The sequence below is a fragment of the Chiloscyllium plagiosum genome, unplaced genomic scaffold (genome assembly GCF_037043375.1).
Source record: "Chiloscyllium plagiosum isolate Xiang-an unplaced genomic scaffold, Cpla_swu_hap1 HiC_scaffold_47, whole genome shotgun sequence".
NCBI lineage: Eukaryota > Metazoa > Chordata > Chondrichthyes > Orectolobiformes > Hemiscylliidae > Chiloscyllium > Chiloscyllium plagiosum.
The window spans coordinates 8,128,946-8,153,432 of record NW_028270185.1 but is presented as its reverse complement, the minus strand read 5'-3'; the positions used below and the strand labels follow the sequence as shown (position 1 = coordinate 8,153,432).

Sequence of the window (24,487 nt, the reverse complement as noted above, 5' to 3'; positions counted from 1 at the left end):
GTATTTACACGGGGGTCCCCTGGGGCAGGGGGGAGTGTGTCAGTACTTACAGGGATCCCCGGGGGGAGGGGGGAGTGTGTCAGTATTTACAGGGGGGTCCTCGGGGGGAGGGGGGAGTGTGTCAGTATTTACAGGGTGGTCCCCAGGGGGAGGGAGGAGTGTGTCAGTATTTACAGGGTTGTCCCCATGGGGGAGGGGGGAGTGTGTCAGTATTTACAGGGTTGTCCCCATGGGGGAGGGGGGAGTGTGTCAGTATTTACAGGGGGGTCCTCGGGGGGAGGGGGGAGTGTGTCAGTATTTACAGGGTTGTCCCCATGGGGGAGGGGGGAGTGTGTCAGTATTTACAGGGTTGTCCCCATGGGGGAGGGGGGAGTGTGTCAGTATTTACAGGGTGGTCCCCAGGGGGAGGGAGGAGTGTGTCAGTATTTACAGGGTTGTCCCCATGGGGGAGGGGGGAGTGTGTCAGTATTTACAGGGGGGTCCCCAGAGGGAGGGGGGAGTGTGTCAGTATTTACAGGGGGGTCCCCGGGGGAGGGGGGAGTGTGTCAGTATTTACAGGGGGGTCCCTGGGGGGAGGGGAGAGTGTGTCAGTATTTACAGGAGGGTCCCCAGGGGGAGGGGAGAGTGTATCAGTATTTACAGGGGGGTTCCCGGGGGGAGGGGGGAGTGTATCAGTATTTACAAGGGGGTCCCCTGGGGCAGGGGGGAGTGTGTCAGCATTTACAGGGGGGTCCCCGGGGGAGTGTGTCAGTATTTACAGGGGGGTCCCCGGGGGAGGGGCTCCTGGGGGAGGGGGGGCGTGTGTCAGTATTTACAGTGCGGCCCCTGGGGGGTGGGGGGGGGGGCGCAGGGGAGTGTGTCAATATCCTCTGGGGTCCTGGGTAGAGGGATCATGAGGAGCACATCAGCTTTATTTAGCAACATCTTACACCGCTCTCCGAACGTCTCTCACTTTTCTGACCCAATGTAATTATTTTGACCACTTCCTCTCACAGATTTTCTCTCAAAGCCCCTTCAATTTCAAACATACACATGCTGTCCCTATCTCTGTCTTTCTCTCTCTCTCTCAAACACACACAAACGCTCTTTACTCACCAATACAACCACCTGATGAAGGAGCAGCGCTCTGAAAGCTAGTGCTTCCAATTAAACCTTTTGGACTACAACCTGGTGTTGTGTGATTTTTAACTTTGTCCACCCCAGTCCAACACCGGCATCTCCACATCATGAGTACAATTCATAATACTGTTAAGTGTCTCACAAACCCCAACTGACACACTCCCATGTCTCAGGCATTTCTGATACAGACACTCTGCAGAGTGTGCTGGACTCTGTATTTCACACCCACCCTTAGGTGCTATAGCTTTGCTGAGAAATTAGCTTTGGAAAGATGTGTCAGCAGATTTTACTGCATTATGTCAGACTCACTCAAGGTTAAGTTAACAATAGGTCGCATCAAATCATAAAAGGGTTTCTATGAGCTATAATCAAACCAGAAAGTGTTGAGGAGTGTCAGCAGATCTGGTGGTCGAGAAACAGAATCAACGTTTCAGTGCGGTATGACTCTTCTTTGGAACCGAAAGGGGCCTGAAAGTGATGGTTTTTATGCTGTCAATGGAAAGGGAGAGGGGAACCAGTTGTGAAGGTGCCCAGGATTAATGATAAAGGCGGATGTAACAGTGGTAAGGGTGTGATAGAGATGTAAGAAAGGTGTAAATGTTATCAGTGAAAGGAAGAGACTGGGTCCGCCCAACACAACACAAACAAGACACAGCCAGAGCGTGGGGGTCGTTGGGGGCAAGGGGTGGGGTGGGGGGGTTGGGGGGAGTGGTATGGGCAAAAAAGGGAGGTCAAAGGTCATACTCTGACGTTGTGGAACTCAATACAGAACAACCTCAGTTATCCGAACGTCAGTTGTCTGAGTTTCAGATTATCCAAACAGGATCTCAAGGTCCTGTAAAAACATCGTCTGTTATCCAAACAATCGGTTATCTGAACAATCAGTTATCCGAACAAAATACTCCCCACTGGTCTCGCTCAGATAATCGAGGTTCTTCTGTACTGAGTCCTAGAGGCTTTCTCTCTCTCTCCACAGATGCTACCAGACCTGCTGAGTTTCTCCAGTACTTCCTGTTTTTATTTCAGATTTCTCTCAGTACTTTGCTTTTATCCACATGAGTTGATATCATCCTGAAAGTTTACAAATGAAGTCATGCTGACAGAGTGGTTATATGATTACTGTTTAGTTTCTGACGAGATTGCCTTGAGTTTGGGTGAGTTTCTTGTGTTGTGTTTGGCTCAATTGAGATCGGGTTGGGTTTGAGTGAGTGTCTTGTGTTGAGTTTGGTTTAATTGAGATTAGGTTGAGTTTAAGTGAGTTTCTAGGGTTGTGTTTGATTTAATTGAGATTGGGTTGGGTTTGGGTCAGATTCTTGGATTGTGTTTGGTTTAAGTAAGATTGAGTTGGATTTGAGTGAGCTTCTTGGGTTGAGTTTGGTTTAATTGAGATTGGGTTGGGTTTGGGTCAGATTCTTGAATTCTGTTTTGTGCGGAAGTGTGATCTTATTGAAACTTATTCTGACTCAGGATAGACACTGGACGCTACCCCTTGTGGGGTTATTGAAGGAGTACATTTACCAATTAAGTCAATGAGGAGAGGTTTCAATCTCTGGGTGGGTCGCTCATTAGTGGTTGACATGTCCTTCTTTGTCCAGTGAATAGTTTAAGTGACATTAATGGATCACAGGGTCAGACAGCCCAGAAGAGGCCCTTCAGCCCACTGAGTCTGCACTGACCTATCTGCATTAGTCCCACTCTCCCTCACTAGGCCCAAAGCCTAGAATGATAAGACATTTCAGGTGCTCATTCATGTGCATTTGTGAAGGTTGTGAGATTTCCTACTTCAGTCCACCTCTCAGGAAGTACATTCCAGATCCCATCCCCCACCCTCCAAGTGAAAACAATTTTCCTCAAATCCTCTCTAAACCTCCTGCTTTTCACTCTAAAATGATGCCCCACCCCTTGTTATTGACCCTTCAACTGAGGGGATCAGCTGCTTCCTATCCATCCAGTCCACGTCCCTCATAATCTTACACACTCCTATCACGTCCCCACTTTACTCTGTAGGAAACATCCCAGGTTCATCCTACCTCTCTTCATCGCTCCATCCCAGGCGACATCCTGGTGAATAAAACAAAGAGCAGGAGAACTGCGACAGTTGCTGGAGAAACTCAGGCAGGTCTGGCAGCATCTGTGTGGAGAGAAACAGAGTCAACGTTTGAAGTCCAGAACTCTTCCGAAGAAGGGTCACTGGACTCGAAATTAAGTTGTTGTTTTCATTCTTTCATGGATGAGAGTGTGGCTTGACCATCCCTCGTTACCCAGAGGGCTGGTAAGAGTCAACCATAACACTGTGGGTCTGGAGTCACATGTAGGCCAGACCAGGTAAGGATGGCAGTTTCCTTCTCGATTGAACCAGATAAGTTTTCTCAACAATCATTAGACCCTTGATTCCAGAATTTTTTTTAAAATTTAACTCAAATTCCACCATCTGCTGTGGCAGGATTTGAGCCCAAGTCCCCAGGATGGTATGTGGGTCTTTGGTCTAATAGTCTCTGGATTAAAAGTACCGCTAGGCCGTCAACTCAACACCCTACTCTGAACCCTCTCTAGACCAATCTCACCTTTCACATTGTGTGGTAACCAGAACTGCGTACAGTACTGTAGATATGGCCTCACCATAGTTCTATACAGCACCAAGATAACCTCCCTTATAATGTATGCCACAACCGATGGGGTTTGTGTAAGATTTGTGTGGATTTGAGTCAGGGCTTAGTTTGACTGGGTTTGAGTTTGGTTTAGACAGGCAAGATACACATTAACTGGACAAAACCCTGGTTAGACGTCATGTGGAGTAATGTGAGCAAATCTGGGCACTGCCCTCTACAAAGGAAATGGTGGCCTTGGAGGGAGTGTAAAAATGCTACCTGGGCTTCAGGGTTATGAGTCGAGAGTGTGTTGCTGGAAAAGCACAGCAGGTCAGGCAGCATCCGAGGAGCAGGAGAATCGACGTTTCGGGCATGAGAATCCTGATGAAGTGTTTATGCCCGAAACGTCGACTCTCCTGCTCCTCGGATGCTGCCTGACCTGCTGTGCTTTTCCAGCAACACACTCTCGACTCTGACCTCCAGCATCTGCAGACCTCACTGTCTCCTTCAGGGCTGTGAGGAGAGATTATGCAAATGAGGTCTGTTTTCTCTTGAGTTGAGCAGGTTAAGAGGCGATTTGCTTGAAGTCTTCAAGATTATCAACAGGAAAAGATAGGAAAGATAAAGATAAACTATTTCCGCTGGCTGGGGATTCTAGAACTTGGGGCAGAGTCCGAGAATTAGGGCCAGACTGTTCAGGAGAAATGTTAGGAACCTTTTCTACACACAAAGGGTGGGAAAGGTTTGGAACTCTCTTCCACAAGGAATGTTTTCCCTGGAGGGTTTGAAGCTGAGGGGTGACCTTACAGAGTCTTATAAAATCATGAGGGGCATGGATAAGGTGAATAGACAAAGTCTTTTCCCTGGGGTGGGGGAATCCAGAACTAGAGGGCATAGGTTTAGGGTGAGAGGGGAAAGATATAAAAGAGACCTAAGGGGCAACTTTTTCACACAGAGGGTGGTACGTGTATGGAATGAGCTGCCAGAGGAAGTGGTGGAGGCTGGTACAATTGCAACATTTAAGAGGCATTTGGATGGGTATATGAATAGGAAGGGTTTGGAGGGATATGGGCCGGTTGCTGGCAGGTGGAACTAGATTAGTTTGGGATATCTGGTCGGCATGGATGGGTTGGGCCGAGGTCTGTTTCCGTGCTGTACATCTCTATGACTCTATGACCAAACAGCCATGGATGCTGGATCAGTTGTTAATTTTAAATGTGAGATCATTTTATTTTTGCTTAGCAAAAAGGATAAGGCAGTCTGTTGAAGTTAGGCCACAGCTGTCATTGAATGGCGTTAACAGTCTCCAGGGACTGAAAAGCCTACCCCAGTCAGTTAACACGTCTTTTTCTCTTTGGCTCTCTTCCCTCCCAGGCTCATTTGAACAGCTGTCCCTTTCAGACAATCCAGTGCTCACGTTGTCCTGAGATGGTGCAACGACAAGAGCTGAGTGATCACCTAATGTTCAAGTGCAAACATAAAGCAGTGCAGTGTAGACACTGTCAGAAGGAGATGACAGTAGCCGAACTAAAGGTACAGAGCTTTGCGAGTTCAATACAACTGAGGGGCTCGCTTGGGCCATTTGAGACGGTACACCAGAGTCATGGAAACATAAACATAAAGGATAGAAGCAGGAGTAGGCAATTCAGCCCCTCCAGCCTGCTCCGCCACTCAATGGCTAATCATAGAGCTCAATATTCTAATCCCACTGCTCTACCAACCCCTTACCTCCATATCCAGGACAAAGCAGCCTGTTTGATTGGCATCACCTTCAAAATTCCCTCTCCCCCACCACGGGCCTTCTACTGAAGGGATCAAATGATATGGCAGGGTGAGGGAGTGGATTCTGCTGAATGATGGAGCAGGCTTGAAGAAGCTGAATGGCCTACCTTTTATCATAGGATCCCTACAGTGTGAAAACAGGCCCTTTGGCCCAACAAGTCCACACCTACCCTCCGAAGAGTATTCCACCCAGATCCATTCCCCTACCCTATTACTCTACATTTACCCCTAACTAATGCACTCAATCTACACGTCCCTGGACACTATAACATGGCCAATGCACCTTTGGATTGTGGGAGGAAGCTGGAGCACCCGCAAGAAACCCACGCAGACACGGGGAGAATGTGCAAACTCCACACAGACAGTCGCCCGAGGCTGGAATCGAACCCGGGTCCCTGGCGCTGGGAGGCAGCAGTGCTAACCACTGAGCCACCGTGCCACCCATATTTCCATTGGTGGGCCATTTCATCACCATGACTCCACAATGGGAGGAGTGGGACAGGACAAGATATATTACGGATGGGTCACCCTGTACGTTCAAGATTAGTATGGTGCTGGAAAAGCACAGCAGGTCAGGCAGCATCCGAGGAGCAGGAGAATCGACGTTTCGGGCAGGAAGCCTTCATGCTGTGCTTTTCCAGCATCACTCTAATCTTGACTCAATTCTCCAGCATCTGCAGTCCTCACTTTTGCCTAGTCTCTCTGTAGATTGTCGACCTAACTGGAGTTTTGTTTAACAAAGCGTTGAACCTTTTTATGAGCTGATGGCATTCAATTTTACCCCTTTAGGCACATGAAGAGAGTGAGTGCCTATCTTCTCTGGTCGCTTCTCCAAAACCCTGTGGGGCGCGTGGTCACAGGACTGAGGTAAGAGAGCCCTCTCAGTTTACAGAGCTACCTCGGGGGGTTTTCAGACAGAAATGCAAAGCTACAGAAAGCAATAGGTAAGTGTTTTTTAAGAAAATTCACTCACGAAATGAGGGTGTCCCTGGCTAGGCCAACATTTATTGCCCATCCCTAATTGTCCCAGAGGGCAGTTAAGAGTCACCCCATCGCTGTGGTTCTGGAGTCACATGTTGGCCTGACCAGGTAAGGATGGCAGATTCCTTCCCTAAAGGACTTTACCATCCTTGCCTGGCCTGGGCCTACACATGGCTCCAGACCTACAGCGATGGGGTTGACTCTTAACTGCCCTCTGGGGCAATTAGGGATGGGTAATAAATGCTGGGCCTAGCCAGGGACGCCCTTGTTCAGTGAATGAATTTGAAAAGCTGGGGTAGTTTGGCTTGTGAGTGACCCAAACTGGAGGTTAATTCGGGATCCTGTGCCTCAAGAGTCAGTGCCAGGAAGATGCCGAGGCGAGGGTGAGTTATCTGACACACCAACCTCCGAAACAACCCCATCCATTCGCGCCCCTCCCCCCAGGTGACGGAGGTTGGAAATTGAGTCTTGGGGATTGATCGCCACCTCAAACTCCATCAGAGCAAGTCACCCCTTCCCCCTGAGGAACAGCCTTGGCTGAGGATGGAGGATCAAGTCTTCCTTTGATAGGTCTCTGGCACAGCCTCCCTCAACCCATCCTCCTCACTATCTCTGTCCATGTATTGCTGAGGCCTAGCTATTCAAACAGACCAGTTACTGCTAACCCCTGTGATTTTCGAAAGCACTGTGCTATGTTCCGCTGCACTGAGGGCTCTGCGCGATGAAACGTTGAACTTGGGTGGGACCACATGGTTGTCCATTCAGTGGGGTGTTCACTGCTGAAGATTCACTCATAGGTGGGCAACTCCTTCTAAAGGTAAAAATAATGACTACAGACGCTGGAAACCAGATTCTGGATTAGTGGTGCTGGAAGAGCACAGCAGTTCAGGCAGCACCCGAGGAGCAGCGAAACCGATGTTTCGGGCAAAAGCCCTTCATCAGGAACTCCTCCTAAATACTCACCCACCCCCTCAGCACCATTCGGAATGTAGTCTCGACCCTACCCTTTTCTTACCTTAAAGGCAAGTGTTGCATTCCATATCCAATTCGATTGGTCGAACTTTAAAGCAAAATGCACTTTATTCATCCACTATAATTAACATACAACCAAGAAAGAAGGAATTGAAATAACCTAATTCTATTGGAAAACTTAACAGAATGATGGGGCGGCACAGTGGCTCAGTGGTTAGCACTGCTGCCTCCCACAGCAGGGGCGTGGGTTCGATTCCAGCGTCGGGCGACTGTCTGTGTGGAGTTTGCACATTCTCCCCGTGTCTGCGTGGGTTTCCTCCGGGTGCTCCGGTTTCCTCCCACAGTCCAAAGATGTTCAGGTTAGGTTGGATTGGTTGTGCTAAATTGCCCTATAGTGTTCAGGGACGTGTAGATTAGGTGCATTATTCAGAGTAATGGGGAACGGGTTTGGGTGGGTTACTCTTCGAACTGTGGGTTTGGACGTGTTGGGCCAAAGGGCCTGTTTCCACACTGTAGGGATTTTATACAATAGATGTGGTAGCTTATACTAACTAACTGTTCCAATACTGTAACATCCCTTGGCACGGTGGCTCAGTGGTTACCACTGCAACCTCACAGCACCAGGGTCCCAGGTTTGATTCCACCCTCGGGCGACTGACTGTGTGGAGTTTGCACATTCTCTCTGTGTCTGTGTGGGTTTCCTCCGGGTGCTCCGGTTTCCTCCCACAGTCCAAAGATGTGTAGGTCAGGGTGAATTGGCCACGCTAAATTGTCCATAGTGTTAGGTGCATTAGTCAGAGGGAAATGGGTCTGAGTGGGTTACTCTTCAGAGGGAATCTAAAAAAAAAGGCAACTTCAGACACAGATTGTCTCACATGCGACTCCAGCAGCCCAGGAGGAGAATGCCCTGCTTTTAGCTGTAACCAGGAGAGGGACAAAAATAGTTTCCACCTCTTGAAGATCCCTGGTGAAAGCTAAAACTAATGGTCCTGTTTCTGTGGGAGCTTGACCACGCCCGGCCAGCCTGCTTCTATTGTTTCAACTTTAAAACAAACCCTAAGGCTTTACCTGCTGACTTTCTAAGTAGACGTCTTAAAGCCTCTCTTAAAAAAAAAACTGGGACAAAATAACCTCTTCAAGCCATGGCTTTGTTGCAGTAAATGGCACTTGCTGTGTTGGTGAGACATAGATGTTTGTATCTGAGAAGGCTGAGGGGAGAGGAGTAAATCACTGAAATGTTTAAATTCCTCAACAGCAGGGCAGGTAGATCAAATGGTTAAGTAGGCAGATGTGATACTTGTCTTCATTAGCAGAGGTGCAGATTAGGGAGATGAAGCTAGAACTGTATAAAACATTGAGTCAAGGTTAGAGTGGTGCTGGAAAAGCACAGCAGGTCAGGCAGCATCCAAGGAGCAGGAAAATCAACATTACAGGCAGGAGCCCTTCAACAGGAATTCCTGATGAAGGGCTTTTGCCCGAAACATCGATTTTCCTGCTCTTCAGATGCTGTCTGACCTGCTGTGCTTTTCCAGCACTACTCTAATCTTGACTCTAATCTCCAGCATCTGCAGTCCACACTTTGCCCTGTATAAAACATTGGTTCTCCCACAGCGAGAGTATTGTGTGCAGTTATAGAAGGGATGCGACAGCACTGGCAAGGGTGCAGAGAGAGATTTAGCAGGGGGTCATCTGCGCTAGAGAGTTTTAGTCATGACAAGAGTTTAGGGTTATTTCCCTTGGAAGAGAGTGGGGGACATAATTGCAACCCTCTGAAGAGCATCCCAGCTCCCCTACCCTATATTTCCCATGGCTAACACACCTAACCTGCTCACTACGGGCAATTTAGCATGGCCAATCCACCCCAACTAGCACCCCTTTGGACAGTGAGAGGAAACTGGAGCAACCCCACGCAGACACAGAGAGAATGTGCAAACTCCACACAGACAGTCGCCCGAGGGTGGGATTGAACCTGGGTTCCTGGTGCTGTGAGGCAGCAGTGCTAACCACTGTGCTACCATGCCGCCACAGGTGGTGGTCGCTTTTCACCGGCACAGACTGAATGGGCCGAACGGCCTTTTTCTGTGCTGTTCCTCTACGAACAGATGGATTGCTAGAGTTAACATCCTCCCCCTCTGTTCTGTTTTTGCGACTGTGAGCCCTGTACCAGGTATCGGAGCACCCGGGCAAGTTGTCAGTTGTCATGTAACTGGCATCATTTCCACTCTCCCCACCACCACCATCATACACCCCCACCCCCCCGGGTATCAGAACGTTGCGGGCTGGAGTTCCATGCTTGCAGGTTGAGCACAGGATACGGAGCCGGAGACTCCCGGCCTAGTCCTGGGGGCGTGTGACACTGTCCCAGCAATGTTCTATGTTCTATGTTCAAGATCACTAGCGAAAGCTAAAACTAATGGCCCCGTTCCTGTGGGAGCTCGACCACGCCCAGCCAGTCTGCTTCTATTATTCCAACTTTAAAACAAACCCCAAGGCTTCACCTTCTGACTTTACAAGTAGACAGCTGTCTTAAAGCCTCTCTTCAAAAAAAAACTGGGAAAAAAATAACACCTTCTCTGCCACACCTCCCCCCCACCCCAACACCCCGGGAGGGAGGCATGTGGGAAAAGAAGCACTTGTATAGGAGGGGCAAAATAAAAGGGAGTGCATTCTTACAGAAAAAGCAACATTTGAAATGTCATAACTTTCAAGGCTGCGGGCCTAGTGGGACTCCTGTGGACGGGCTGGCACAGACTTGATGGGTAGAAGGGTCTGTTTTGTGCTGAGTGACCCCGTGAGCTCCCCATTCACACACACCAGCCAATTTGGTATCCTGTCAATGATTCACCCTTCCTGTCAAAATCCTGAAATTCTCTCCCTCAGGGCATTGTGGGTCAACCCACAGCACACTGACTGCAGCGGTTCAAGATGGTGGGTCACCCCCACCTTCTCAAGGAGGCAATTAGGGATGGGGTGATAAATCCTGGGCCGGACAGCGACAGCCACTTCCTATGAGTGACTTTTAAAAAAGGTACACTTGACAAGGTGGCCAGAGTGGCAGATGGAGTTTAATTTCGATAACTGTGAGGTGCTGCATTTTGGGAAAGCAAATCAGAGCAGGACGTATACACTTAATGGTAAGGTCCTGGGGAGTGTTGCTGAACAAAGAGACCTTGGAGTGCAGGTTCATAGCTCCTTGAAAGTGGAGTCGCAGGTGGATAGGATAGTGAAGAAGGCGTTTGGTATGCTTTCCTTTATTGGTTAGAGTATTGAGTACAGGAGTTGGGAGGTCATGTTGTAGCTGTAGAGGACATTGGTCAGGCTACTGTTGGAATATTGTGGACAGTTCTGGTCTCCCTGCAAAGGAAGGATGTTGTGAAACTTGAAAGAGTTCAGGTAAGATTTACAAGGATGTTGCTGGGGTTGGAGGGTTTGAGCTACAGGGAGAGGCTGAACAGGCTGGGGCTGTTTTCCCTGGAGCATTGGAGGCTGAGGGGTGACCTTATAGAGGTTTATAAAATCATGAGGGACATGGATAGGGTAAATAGACAAGGTATTTTCCCTGGGGTGTGGGAATCCAGAACTAGAGGGAATAGGTTCAGGGTGAGAGGGGAAAGATTTAAAAGGGACCTAAGGTGCAACTTGTTCACACAGAGGGTGTTACGTGTATGGAATGAGCTGCCAGAGGAAGTGGTGGAGGCTGGTACAATGACAGTGTTTAAAAGGCATCTGAGTGGGTATATGAATAGGAAGGGATTAGAGGGATATGGGCCAAATGGAACTAGATTAGCTTAGGATATCTGGTTGGCATGGATGAGTTGGACCGAAGGGTCTGTTTCTGTGATGTATATCTCTATGACACTATGACTAGATTACTGAGATAAATCCACATGTGCAGTTTTAATTCCGCTCGGTTTTTGGCTTTGAATCAAAACCTGTGCTGAAAGAAAATATTGACCCTGCTACCAGAGACCAGAAAGAGGCCAAAGTTTGTCTCTCCAAATGTGCAAGTTGGCTGTTTTTCTTTCTCTGTCTCTTTACATTACAACCGTGACAGCAGTTCAGAATTATTTCTTGCTTGTCAGGCGCTGTGGTGTCAGGCAGAAAGACATTTGGAGACACAAACTTCGGCCTCTTTCTGGGCCCCGGTAGCAGGGCCATTAATGGAAGCCATTTTCTTTCAGCACAGGTTTTGATTCAAAGCTGAAGGCCCAGCGGAATTTAAAACTGCACATCTGTGGAAACTCTTACAGCTCTTTTCTCATTTCTCAGTTTCAATTTCAACCTCCTGTGTAATAGACGTTACAGTGTTGACATTCTGTCGGGAATTCCCCTTCGAGTTGAATGAAAGAACATCCTTCACAATCCTCTGAGACTAGGCCGCGCTCTCTTTGTGCTTCTGTCTTTCGCCTTGCCGTGAGCAACAGGAGGAGGCTGTTCAGCCCCTTTGTTCCCTGTTCTGCCCTTTGGCTAAAATCTTGCCTGGTTTTTGCCCCCGACAGCGTTAGCTTCTTTGAATGACCTCACCCTGAAAGAGCCACCAGGACATTGCGTTGAAATTTCCCGTCAACCTCACATTTATTTCTCTGGAAGGTTTTCCACATTGTCAATGACCCCCTTTTTTTTTGTGAGTCCTAACATCAGGCCTGAGTCCTGAGGTTTAGTTCCTGTCAGATAGGCAGCCGAGGCTCAAGGTTTACCGTGCTCTTGGATCTCGTTCTGAGTCTGAGTGTCACTCCCAGTCTTGAGTACAACTAAAGCTGCCATTTCAGCGCAGTGCCTATGGGGGGGCACTCAGATGCATCATTAAACTGTCCGTCCTTCTCTAAGGTGAAACGTAAGAGATACGAGAATCCATGGCAAGGTGGCTCAGTGGTTAGCACTGCTGCTTCATGGTGCTAGGGGCCTGGGTTCGATTCTACCCTCAGGCCACTGTTCTGTGTGTGAGTTCCCTCCGGGTGTTCCAGTTCCCTCCCACAGTCCAAAGAGGTGCAGGTTAGGTGGATTGGCCATGGGAAATTGCCCGTAGTGTCAGGGGATGCACAGGTTAGGTGGATTGGCCATGCTAAATTTCCCACAGTGCCCAGGGATGTGTACGTTTGGGTGGATTGGCCGTGGGGAACGCAGGGTGACAGAGATGGGGGGAGAGGGTCTTCACAGGGTCGGTGTAAACTGCTTCCACACTGCAGGGATAACACGAGGAACAGAAGAATCGGGTCCTGATACATGTCGCTCAATCGACTTTGCAAAAACAGATTAGCTGAGTCATTCTCACGTTGCAGTTTGTGTGGGAGCTTGCCGTGTCCAGATTGGCTGCTGTGTTTCCCACCGTGCGTTTCCAAACGTCTTTCTGTCTGACAGACCTAAGAATGGCTTTGAAATGGTGTCACGGTTGTAACGTAAAGGGGAGAAAAAGCAACCAATTTACTCTCAGCAAACTCTTCCACGTGTGAGATAATCTATTGGCTGCTCATAAAAACGACTCCATGAGCTGTTAAATAGGTTGGGATGCCGTCTGGTTGTGAAAATAAATCCAAGTCTGTCTTTTGTACGTTTAGTCTTCCCTTGTTCTGGATGCCCCATTTTGTTTTGAAGATATCTGCAAAGAGGGACAAATTGCCAAGGCTTCTGACCTTGGACACTATCAGGACACACACACAAGAATGCCAAATTTCCAGCGATTCCAACGACTTACAAGACAGGGAAAAAGATGCTGATTGAGAAAGACATTGCCATTGGGAAAGCAATGGGGATCTATAGAATCCCTACAGTCTAGGAGCAGGCCATTTGGCCCATCAAGTCCATACTGACCCTCCAAAGAGCATCCCACCCTATCCCCATAACCCTGCATTTCCCATGACCAATCCGCCTAGCCTGCACATCCCTGAACACTACAGAAATTTAGCATGGCCAATTCACCCTAACCTGCACATCTTTGGATTGTGGGAGGAAACCCACACAGACACAGGGAGAATGTGCAAACTCCACACAGACAGACGCCCGAGGCTGGAATCAAACCCGAGTTACTGGTGCTGTGAGGCAGCAGTGCTAACCACAGAGCCACCGTGCCATCCTATAGACTCCCCAAGCTCCAGGGAACAAGATCAAAAGTCACACAACACCAGGTTATAGAACAATAGGTTTATTTGAAATCACAATGACTTCACCTGATGAAAGAGCGGCGCTCCGAAAGCTTGTGATTTCAAATAAATCTGTTGGATTATAACCTGGTGTCATGTGACCTCTGACTTTGTCCACCCCAGTCCAACACTGGCACCTCCACATCATGGGAACATGATACAAGACTGGAACCTCTTCCTTTTGTTTGAGAGCAATGGGTGTCAATTCTAGCAAGCACCTCACCAACCAATCAGCACACTTCCTTTCCTGCAGAATAATCTGTTGCCTCTGCTCAAAGTTTGGCATTCTTGTATTGGTCCTGATGAGTGTAATGTGAGAAACATCAATAACATGCCTCTCTCTTCAGCAGTGATGCCAAGACTGGTGTCTCTCCAAGTCTGTACAGGACATTGGTCAGGCCCACTGTTGGAATATTGCGTGCAATTCTGGTCTCCTTCCTATTGGAAAGATGTTGTGAAACCTGAAAGGATTCAGGAAAGATTTACAAGGATGTTGCCAGGGTTGGAGGATTTGAGCTACAGGGAGAGGCTGGACAGGCTGGGGCTGTTTTCCCTGGAGCATCAAAGGTTGAGGGGTGACCTTATAGAGGTTTATAAAATCATGAGGGGCATGGATAGGGTAAATAGGCAAAGTCTTTTCCCTGGGGTTGGGGAGTCCAGAACTAGAGGGCATAGGTTTAGGGTGAGAGGGGAAAGATGTAAAAGAGACCTGAAGGGCAACGTTTTCACGCAGAGGGTGGTACGTGTATGGAATGAACTGCCAGAGGAAGTGGTGGAGGCTGGTACAATTGCAACATTTAAAAGACATCTGGATGGGTATATGAATAGGAAGGGTTTGGAGGGATATGGGCCAAATGTTGGCAAGTGGGACTAGATTGGGTTGGGATAGGTGGTCGGCATGGACGGGTTGGACCGAAGGGTCTGTTTCTGTGCTGTACATCTCTATGACTTTGTGACTTTAAGTCGGGTTAAGTTACAGAGAGCTAATTATTTCTTCTCTCGTTTCCAGCTCAAAGGTCCCATGTCAGAGTATCTCAAGGCTGAGGGGTGTTGCAAATTTAGCAGCTACGGGTGTACGTTTAAGGTGAGTGCCATTTCCGAGAGACAGCATGTCAAACCAGCGGGATTGCAGACTGAGGTGGTGGAAGTGCAGGTAGCGTAAAGGGTTAGTGCTCAAGTATGTACATAACAAATCCCGTCAGTGGTGATGTAAACAATTGCGTAATGGATAGAAGAGAAATGAGACTGTGTGAACCTTGCTCTGCATCTAAAAGTGTACATCTTTCATAGAACGTTGAATAGACAGCTAAAAAGACGTCCGAACTACCTAAGTAAATGTAGAACACCTAATCCCTTCCAAATCTCAGCACCAATATTCCAGAATCCATAGGGCTCCCCCCCACCACCCCCATTTTGCGAATGGATTGAACTAGAGTCAACATGGAGAGAATGCGTTCACTTGTGAAAGAGTCCAAATTTAGGGGCCACAAGCGCAAGAGAGTTAGTCTTAAATCCAGTCTGAAAATAAGATAAAATTGCTTCACGCAGAGGGTTTTCAGGATCACTACCACAGATATGACCATGGGTTGATCATCCAACTCAATAACCCCTTCCCATTGCTCCCCCACATCGTTTGATTCCTTTTGCCCCAACTGCTACATCCAAATCCTTCTGGAAAACATCCAATGTTTTGGCTTCAACCACTTTCTGTGGTAGAGAATTCCACAGGCTCCCTCCCCCACTCTCTGGGTGAAGGCCTCATCTCAGGCCTACCCTGTCTCCTTAGACTGTGAGGTTTAGGCCGATATCTGCAGAAAGGAAAGGAGATGGATACAGGAGAGAAAAGGGGGACAGGCAGAGATGCTGAAACGATGTGGCTGGAATGGAAGGAGTCTCATGCTGGGTATAAACCCCAGCGCTGACCCGTTGGGCCCAACGGCCTGTGTCCACGCTGCCTAGCTCTCGATAACTCTTCAGAGGTTTCCCGGAAAGTGAAGAAACGGGGCTGGTTCTGTTTGCAAATGTAAAGGGGCCTAGCTGAAGATGTTGATGGCCTAGAAAGCACTGACGATGCTGATCAAGCCCAACTCCTCCCTCCCTGCTCCTTGGTCATGATAAGACATATAAATTCTCCCAAAGAGGAAAACTGGGAAGTTAGGAGTAAACGATCACCCAAAGAATAATAAATTTGAGGAATGATGTTCACTGAAGTAGTCATTGTCAATGGCTCATATTCAAGAGAGCAGTATATCACTCACGGAGAGTAAGGTTCAGGTGGGAGTCAACATTGAGTGAAACGACCATATTCCTTGGAGTTTAAACCGAATTGGGGCTGATCTTGAAATGTACAGAATTCCATGAGGTCTCAACAGGGTAGATTCTCATTGGCTGTTAACCCTGGATAGAGGGTCTAGAATAAAGTGGGTGGGGAGGGTTGTCGCAGTCTCAGGGTGAGGGTTGGCCATTTTGGACCAAGATGAGGGGAAATGTCTTCACCTTGGAGGCCTGTGGATCTTTGGACCTCTCTACCCCTGAAAACCCGACGTGTTCGACACATTGAATAATATTAAGCCAGAAATCGATGGAGGGGAGAGTATGGGGAAATAGAGTGGAGTTATGTTGACGGCAAGAGCAGTCATGACGGGCTGAGTGGCCCGCAGCTGCTGCTGTGATGTTAGACCCCGGGCCCCGAATCCTGGGACAAACCATAGACAGAGCAAGGTTTGCTCATCCGTGATGACATTAAAATGCGTTCTTCTTTCGTGAAACAAACAGGGAACAAGTCAAAGGACCAAAGAACACGAAACACAGTCGGTGGAGCAGCATTTGCTGCTGGTGCTGCTAAGAAACAAGGCCCTGGAGGAGAAGGTAAAGGATAACAGGCCGGGCAGCATCATTCTTGATTCACACGCACTCCTACGCTGTCCGGATTGAAATGCAATCGTGTACCATGTTCTTCTCGGTCTGCCGTTGTCATGTGACCTCAAGCGTAAGGCTTATACACACACAAGGTCACCCCAATGTCTTAGGCCAGACAGCAAACTCCCTGGTTGCCCCTAGACGTGACAATCCCTACAGTGCAGAAAGAGGCCAGTTGTTCCATCGAGTCCACACCAACCCTCCGAAGATCGTCCCACCCAAAGCCTGGAGCTCCACTTGCACATCCCAGGGCACTATGGGGCAATTTAGCACGACCAATCCACCCTCACCTGCACATCCCAGGGCACTATGGGACAATTTAGCATGGCCAATCCACACTAACCTGCACATCCCAGGGCACTATGGGACAATTTAGCATGGCCAATCCACACTAACCTGCACATCCCAGGGCACTATGGGACAAGTTAGCACGGCCAATCCACACTAACCTGCACATCCCAGGGCACTATGGGACAATTTAGCACGACCAATCCACCCTCACCTGCACATCCCTGGGCACTATGGGACAATTTAGCACGACCAATCCACACTAACCTGCACATCCCAGGGCACTATGGGACAATTTAGCACGGCCAATCCACCCTAACCTGCACATCCCTGGGCACTATGGGACAATTTAGCACGGCCAATCCACACTAACCTGCACATCCCAGGGCACTATGGGACAATTTAGCACGGCCAATCCACCCTAAACTGCACATCCCAGGGCATTATGGGACAATTTAGCACGACCAATCCACCCTAACCTGCACATCCCAGGGCACTATGGGACAATTTAGCACAGCCAATCCACCCTAACCTGCACATCCCTGGGCACTACGGAACAATTTAGCACGGCCAATCCACCCTAACTTGCAAATCCCTGGGCACTGTGGGACAAGTTAGAATGGCCAATCCACCCTGACCTGCACATCCCTGGACACTGTGGGACAATTTAGCATAGCAAACCCACCCAACGTGCACATCCCTGGGCACTATGGGACAATTTAGCACGGCCAATCCACCCTAACCTGCACATCCCTGAACACTATGGGGCAATTTAGCATGGCCAATCCACCCTAACCTGCACATCCCTGGGCACTACGGAACAATTTAGCACGGCCAATCCACCCTAACTTGCAAATCCCTGGGCACTGTGGGACAAGTTAGAATGGCCAATCCACCCTGACCTGCACATCCCTGGACACTGTGGGACAATTTAGCATAGCAAACCCACCCAACGTGCACATCCCTGGGCACTATGGGACAATTTAGCACGGCCAATCCACCCTAACCTGCACATCCCTGAACACTATGGGGCAATTTAGCACGGCCAATCCCCCCCTAACCTGCACATGCCTGGGCACTATGGGACAATTTAGCACGGCCAATCCACCATATCTTGCACATCCCTGAGCACTGTGGGACAATTTAGCATGGCCAATCCACCCTAACCTGCACATCCCTGGGCACTATGGGACAATTTAGCACGGCCAATCCACCCTCATCTGCACATGCATGGGCACTTTGGCCAATTTAGTGAGGGAGGGTGTGGTGAGGGAGTGGGTAGTTGAGGGATGGCGTAGTGAGTGCGGGGGTGATGAATGAAGGGCGAGCTGAGGGGTAAATGGGGTCAGGGGGTGTTTGGTTCTGCAATGTTCACATGCCTTGGCTGGGAACTGGGTCAGTGAGATGTGTATCTGACAGACTCTCATTGGCTCGTAACCTCTTTGCCCTCGCTGTTTCTTACCAAGAATTTGAGATATTTGCATATTGATAAATGCGGTGTGCTCTCTGTCTCCCGGTGCCATCAGCAGTTTCACTGATAACTTCCTCTGGCTCTCAACCCCTTTCAAAACTCTCTCCTTCCTACCCTCTCCCCTGCCTGTTCCTGAATCCTCTTCTCTCCCAGACTCTGCCTTTCCCTAATGCCTGAATCTCGGAGCAATTTGAAAGCGGCGTTAGGATGCAGGAAACGGGGATAGATTGACAAGCAGACAGAGGGTCTGCTAGGACAATGTATGATAGAAATGGAGGCCATTCGGCCCAAACCAGGCCGTGCTGATCTTCAAGCTTCACTCGCGCCTCCTCCTCATCTCAATGTCCATCGTCACTCTCTGACCCCCTCTCCCTCACCTGATTATCCGTCCTCCAACACACCCAAACCTTTCACCTCCCTGTGGAACTGAGCTCCATATTCTCCCCACTCTCTGGGCAAAGACGTTCATGTTGAACTCCTGATGGGATTTTCTTGGGAATTAACCTATATTGACAGCTTCCAGTTACGCACACCCCCTCCCACAGTGGGAAACAACTCAACTGGAGCATTTCACATCCTTAAAATCCTTGAAGGGATTTCACCTTGGTTTCAGCACAGGTAACGCAGTAGTTAGCACTGCTGCACCCAGAGACCAGGGACTAGGGTTCCATTCCACTCACAGGCAACTGTCTGTCTGTGTGGGCTTTCTCCAGGTGCTCTGGTTTCCTCCCCCAGTCCAAAGGCGTGCAGGCTAGGGTGGATTTCTTTTTTATTAGATTAGATTCCCTACAGTGTGGAAACAGGCCCTTCAGCCCAACAAGTCCACACCGACCCTCCGAAAAGCAACCCACCCAGACCCATTCCCCTACATTTACCCCTGACTAACGCACTTAACACTACGGGGAATTTAGCACGGCCAATTCAACTGACCTGCACATCTTTGGACTGTGGGAGGAAACCCACGCAGACACGGGGAGTTGCCTGAGGTGGGAAGTGAACCTGGGTCTCTGGCGCTGAGGCAACAGTGCTAACCACTGAGCCACTTGGTCATGCTGAATTGTCCCATAGTGTCCAGGGATGTGCAGGTTAGGGTGGATTGGCCGTGCTAAATTACCCCATAGTGCCCAGGGATGTGCAGGTTAGGGTGGATTGGCCATGCTGAATTGTCCCATAGTGCCCAGGGATGTGCAGGTTAGGGTGGATAGGCCGTGCTAAGTTGTCCCATAATGCCCAGGGATGTGCAGGTTAGGGTGGATTGGCCGTGCTAAGTTGTCCCATAGTGCCCAGGGATGTGCAGGTTAGGCCATGAGAAGTGTAGGGTGACAGGGATGGAGTGGATTTGTGCGATACGCTCTTCAGAGGGTCAGTGTGGCCTCAATGGGCCGAATGGCCTGCTTCCACACTATAGAACTTCTATGATCCGCAATAGTTCTCTCCCGGAATTCATTTTCCAAGATAATGGAATCCTAGCCAGTGAGGAGCATCACGTTACTGGTATTTATTTTGTGAATGTTCTCAGCCCCCTCCCCAGTGTCTCTCATTTAAAATGGCGACTCAAAGCTCAGGCAGGGTTCTGAGGCTGGGATAGTGAAGGCTCAATACGGGGTATTCAGAAGGAATCACCAGTTTTACACGCCCAATTCAAGTCTCCTATGGCTCAAGTTCTGAACTAGTTGGCCTTTCTTACTCTGAGCCGGAAAAGCTGAGCTCAATCTGGTGTTGTCACTGAATTCCCCTCCAATTCATCTAAGGGTCCCAGTCTGGATAAGTGGCGCAGTGGGTAGTGTCCCTGTCTCCTGGTTCGGGTTCCCATGCTGGTATCCATGGAAGACATGAAGCCACGTATCAAGTTGTAAGTCCTATCAACAACTATGAATGGTGGGCTGTAAGATAGGGAGAGTTTCCTGGTTAACCATGGGATGGGGAAGAAACTTGGAACCTGTACCATCACTGTCCATTGCTCTGGACTCACAACGAGCAGGTAAAACTGAGCAGTGAGGCAGAGTAAGAGGCTATAGGTCAATGCAGCAATCAGGAGGCACGGGTTAACCTTGTAGAGAGGCCAAAGAATCCTCGGGGGATTGGAACTTCTGAAAGAGTGTTCCGTTTCATCCACAGGTCTCCGAACTCGAGAGCGAGATCATAGAGAAACACAGTGTCTTACAAAAGCTGGCCGGTCAGATTCCGAAAATGGAGAAGGAAATGTCTTTGACGAACCAATCGGTGAACAGAAGTGAGATCAAATTGAACCAGTCACAGGTCAGTTCTATAACCAGGGAGGGAGAGAAAAAAAAAACACACATTGGGATCGACGGCGCAACACAAAGCCAACCAATAACAGGCTCCCTTCAATGGCTGTTTACCAAGATTGACCAATCACAAGTTACTTCCACAGGATGCCTGAGCCAATTGTGAATCAGCTTCATCAGGCTGACTCTACCAAGCCTTGTTTCCATGTAACAGTGAGGGGGGCAGTCAATGGCTGAACGCAATTATTGCTGGACTGTTAAGCCAGCGACCCAAGTAATGTTCTGGGGACCTGGGTTCAAATCCTGCCACGGCAGATGGTGGAATTTGAATCCAATATAAACCTGGAATTAAGAGTCTAAAGATCGTGAAAGCCTTGTTGGAAAATCCCATCTGGTTCACTAATGTCCCTTGAGGGAGGGAAATCTGCCGTCCTTACCCGGTTTGGCCTACACGCGACTCCAGGCCCACAGTTGACTTTTAACTGTCGGCTAAGTGAGACACAAAGTTGTAACAGTTCATACAAAAGTAGGTGGGCAGCAGTGGTTTCAGAAGGTAGCTCATCACCACCCTCTGAAGGGCAACTGGGAACAGGTCATTAATACTGGAACCAGCCCATCAATGCCTATGTTCCATGAGTGAATTTTAATAGAAACACTATTAAAATTGCCTCAGTAAGAGTTAATGTTTCCAGTGCCCTGTGCCCACCCTTGTTCAGTTTTGCTTTCTCTCCTAGACCCTGCTGGGTTTCTCCAGCAGTTTCAGATTTCCCATGTTTGTTCACTTCCCGCAGTGAGTTGTTGTCTTCCAGGCTGTAGGAAGGACGGCTGTGGTATTCCTCAGGGATTGTTACGATAGATTAATAGTCTAGAGTTTGACGCGCAATTTCAAAACCCAAGCATGACTCAAAAGAGGCGATTAATCAAGCCTTTGTTTAATTCAGGTGCAAGGGAGCAGATGTGCCAACTTGTGTCTCGGTCATGATCGACTCTGGTCTCTTTTTATCAAGGTTTATGTTTTGTACCGTCAACAGATTAATTTCAATCATTAAAGATAACATGAAAGGAAAGGATTTATGAGGATGTTTGTTGGAGTTGGAGGGTTTGAGAGGCTGAACAGGCTGGGGCTGTTTTCCCTGGAGTGTCAGAGGCTGAGGGGTGACCTTATAGAGGTTTATAAAATCATGAGGGGCATGGATAGGGTAAATAGACATGGGGTGGGGGAGTCCAGAACTAGAGGGCATAGGTTTAGGGTGAGAGGGGAAAGATATAAAAGGGACCTAAGGGGCAACTTTTTTCACACAGAGGGTGGTACATGTATGGAATGAGCTGCCAGAGGATGTGGTGGAGGCTGGTACAATTACAACATTTAAAAGGCATCTGGATGGGTATATGAATAGGAAGGGTTTGGAGGGATATGGGCCGGGTGCTGGCAAATGGCACTAGATAAAGTTAGGATATCTGGTCAGCATGGACGAGTTGGACCGAAGGGTCTGTTTCCGTGCTGTACATCTCGATGACTCTATGACTATGTGAGGAGCAGAGTTTTAAGGATGCAGATTGGTGGGAAGGCCCAGATGAAATTTACTGCAGCCAAGTGTGGGTGAGGGAAAGGCATTTTAAAGGAAAGGGAGCTCTAATGGTACCGTGGTAATGTCCTTACCTCTGGATATAGATCCCCACTTGCTCCAGAAGGGTGCCATAATATTCTGAACAGGTCATTTGGGAAATTATCTAAAACAGAGCGTTACTGTTCTGCAAAGGGGAGCAGAGGGGATCTGCAAAGTGGGATACAGGTTGAGAGCACAGTTTAAAAATTGAGCATCTCCAATCCTAGGGCTTTTATTAACGGGGCACGGAGGGCAAGATCTAAGAGGTTCTGGTGAATTTGTATAGAACATTAGTTCATCCTCAGCTGGACAGTGGTGTCCTGTTCTTCAGGAAGATGTGAATACATTGGAGGCAGCAGAGACGGGACTCGGAAGAATGATTCCAGGGATTGGTTAACAGAATAGATTGGAAAATCAGGGATTGATTATGGAAGAAGAGAAGATCGAGAGCAGATTTGATCGATTCTTGGGGGAACTGATAGGGAGAAGCTGTCCCCACCAGCGAAAGGATCAAGAACTGATTCTTGATTTGAGGTGAAAGAAACAAGGAAGATACAAAGAAATGAGCAGGCCCTTCGGCCCACCAAGCCTGTGCTGACACAAAACCTTTTGCCTCGACGCGGTCTGTATCTCTCTGTTCCCTGCCTGTTCCTGTGTCTGTCAAGGTGTCTCTTAAACGTTGGTATTGTATCTATCTCCTCTGGCAGCTCATTCTAGGCACTTACCACCCTCTGTGTAAAACACCTGCCTCTCACATCTCCTTTAAACTTACCTCAATTTACCTTAATCCCATGTCCCCCAGTCATTGACGTTTCTACCCTGGGAAAAAGACTCAAAGTATCCATCCTATCTATGCCCCGTTTCATGCCCCAATCTATGACGCTATCAATGACCCTCAGACCTTTGTAAACTTCGATCAAGATCCCCCTGAGCCTCCAAGTGAAAACAAATACCTTCCGAACAAGAAACTAATACTTTCCAAACCAGGCAACATCCTGGTAAAGCTTTTCTGCTCCCTCTCTAAAGCCTCCACATCCCTGTACAGTGTAGGGACCAGAACTGTACACAAGGAGAACCGTTTTCATGTCGCGGTGGTGCCGGTCAGGAATGCACTATCGGAGAATGTTGTTCAGGCAAATATTGGATAATCATCAGAAAAGGCAGGGGGTGCACATAATAGGGTGGGCTGGCACGAGGGAGCATTGTTCATCCAGACAACATGCACAGACACAATGGGCCAAATGGTCTTTCTCTGAGCTGTAAGTATTGTATTTTCACAATACACACTCACAGGACAAGTATACACACACAGACACACACAGACACACTCACACAGACACTCTCCACAGACACTCACACACACTCACACAGACACCCACACACACACAGACACACAGACACAGACTCGCTCACACAGACACACACACAGACACTCACACACACTCACACAGACACCCACATGCACACTCACACACACAGACACACTCACACAGACACACACACACTCACACAGACACCCACACGCACACTCACACACACAGACACACACACACACACACACACTCACACAGACACACACACTCACACAGACACACACTCACACAGACACAAACACAGACACACACACACTCACACAGACACACACTCACACACATAAACACACATACACAAACTCACACACACACAGACACAAATACACAGACACACACCCACACTCACACACACTCACACAGACACACACACACTCACACACACACACACAGACCCACACACAGACACAGAGACACACACTCACACACACACTCACACACAGACACACACACTCGCACACACGCACTCACACAGACACCCACACACACTCACATAGACACACACACTCACACACACACACTCACACACACTCACACACACACACTCACACAGACACACACACACACTCACACAGACACACACACACATGCACACACACACTCACACACCCACACACACTCACTCACACAGACATACACACACACACACACACACAGACACACGGGCACACACACAGACACAGACACACACACAGACACAGGCACACACGCACACACAGACACACACACACACACACTCACACACTCACACACTCACACACTCACACACTCACACACTCACACACACACACACTCACAGACACACACACTGACACACACATAGAGACACAAACTCACATACACAAACTCACACACACACACACACTCACACACACACACACACTCACACAGACACACACACAGACACACACACATGCACACACACACTCACACACCCACACACACTCACTCACACAGACATACACACACACACACACACACACAGACACACGGGCACACACACA

The 24,487-nt window shown here is 48.7% G+C and overlaps 1 protein-coding gene across 3 annotated transcripts in view; it reads left to right on the top strand.

Annotated features, from left to right (window-relative positions):
* Positions 1 to 24,487, top strand: part of LOC122542695 (TNF receptor-associated factor 3-like) — a 70,680-nt gene that overhangs the window by 32,004 nt on the left and 14,189 nt on the right. For 2 of the 3 annotated variants that reach the window (XM_087983902.1, XM_087983901.1), the window contains 5 exons: positions 5,082 to 5,240; positions 6,279 to 6,356; positions 14,589 to 14,663; positions 16,355 to 16,447; positions 20,376 to 20,516. In XM_087983902.1, coding sequence (XP_087840028.1) covers positions 5,082 to 5,240; positions 6,279 to 6,356; positions 14,589 to 14,663; positions 16,355 to 16,447; positions 20,376 to 20,516 — 546 coding nt within the window. The remainder of the gene's footprint in view (positions 1 to 5,081; positions 5,241 to 6,278; positions 6,357 to 14,588; positions 14,664 to 16,354; positions 16,448 to 20,375; positions 20,517 to 24,487) is intronic. The other variant, XM_087983903.1, reaches the window with a different exon arrangement.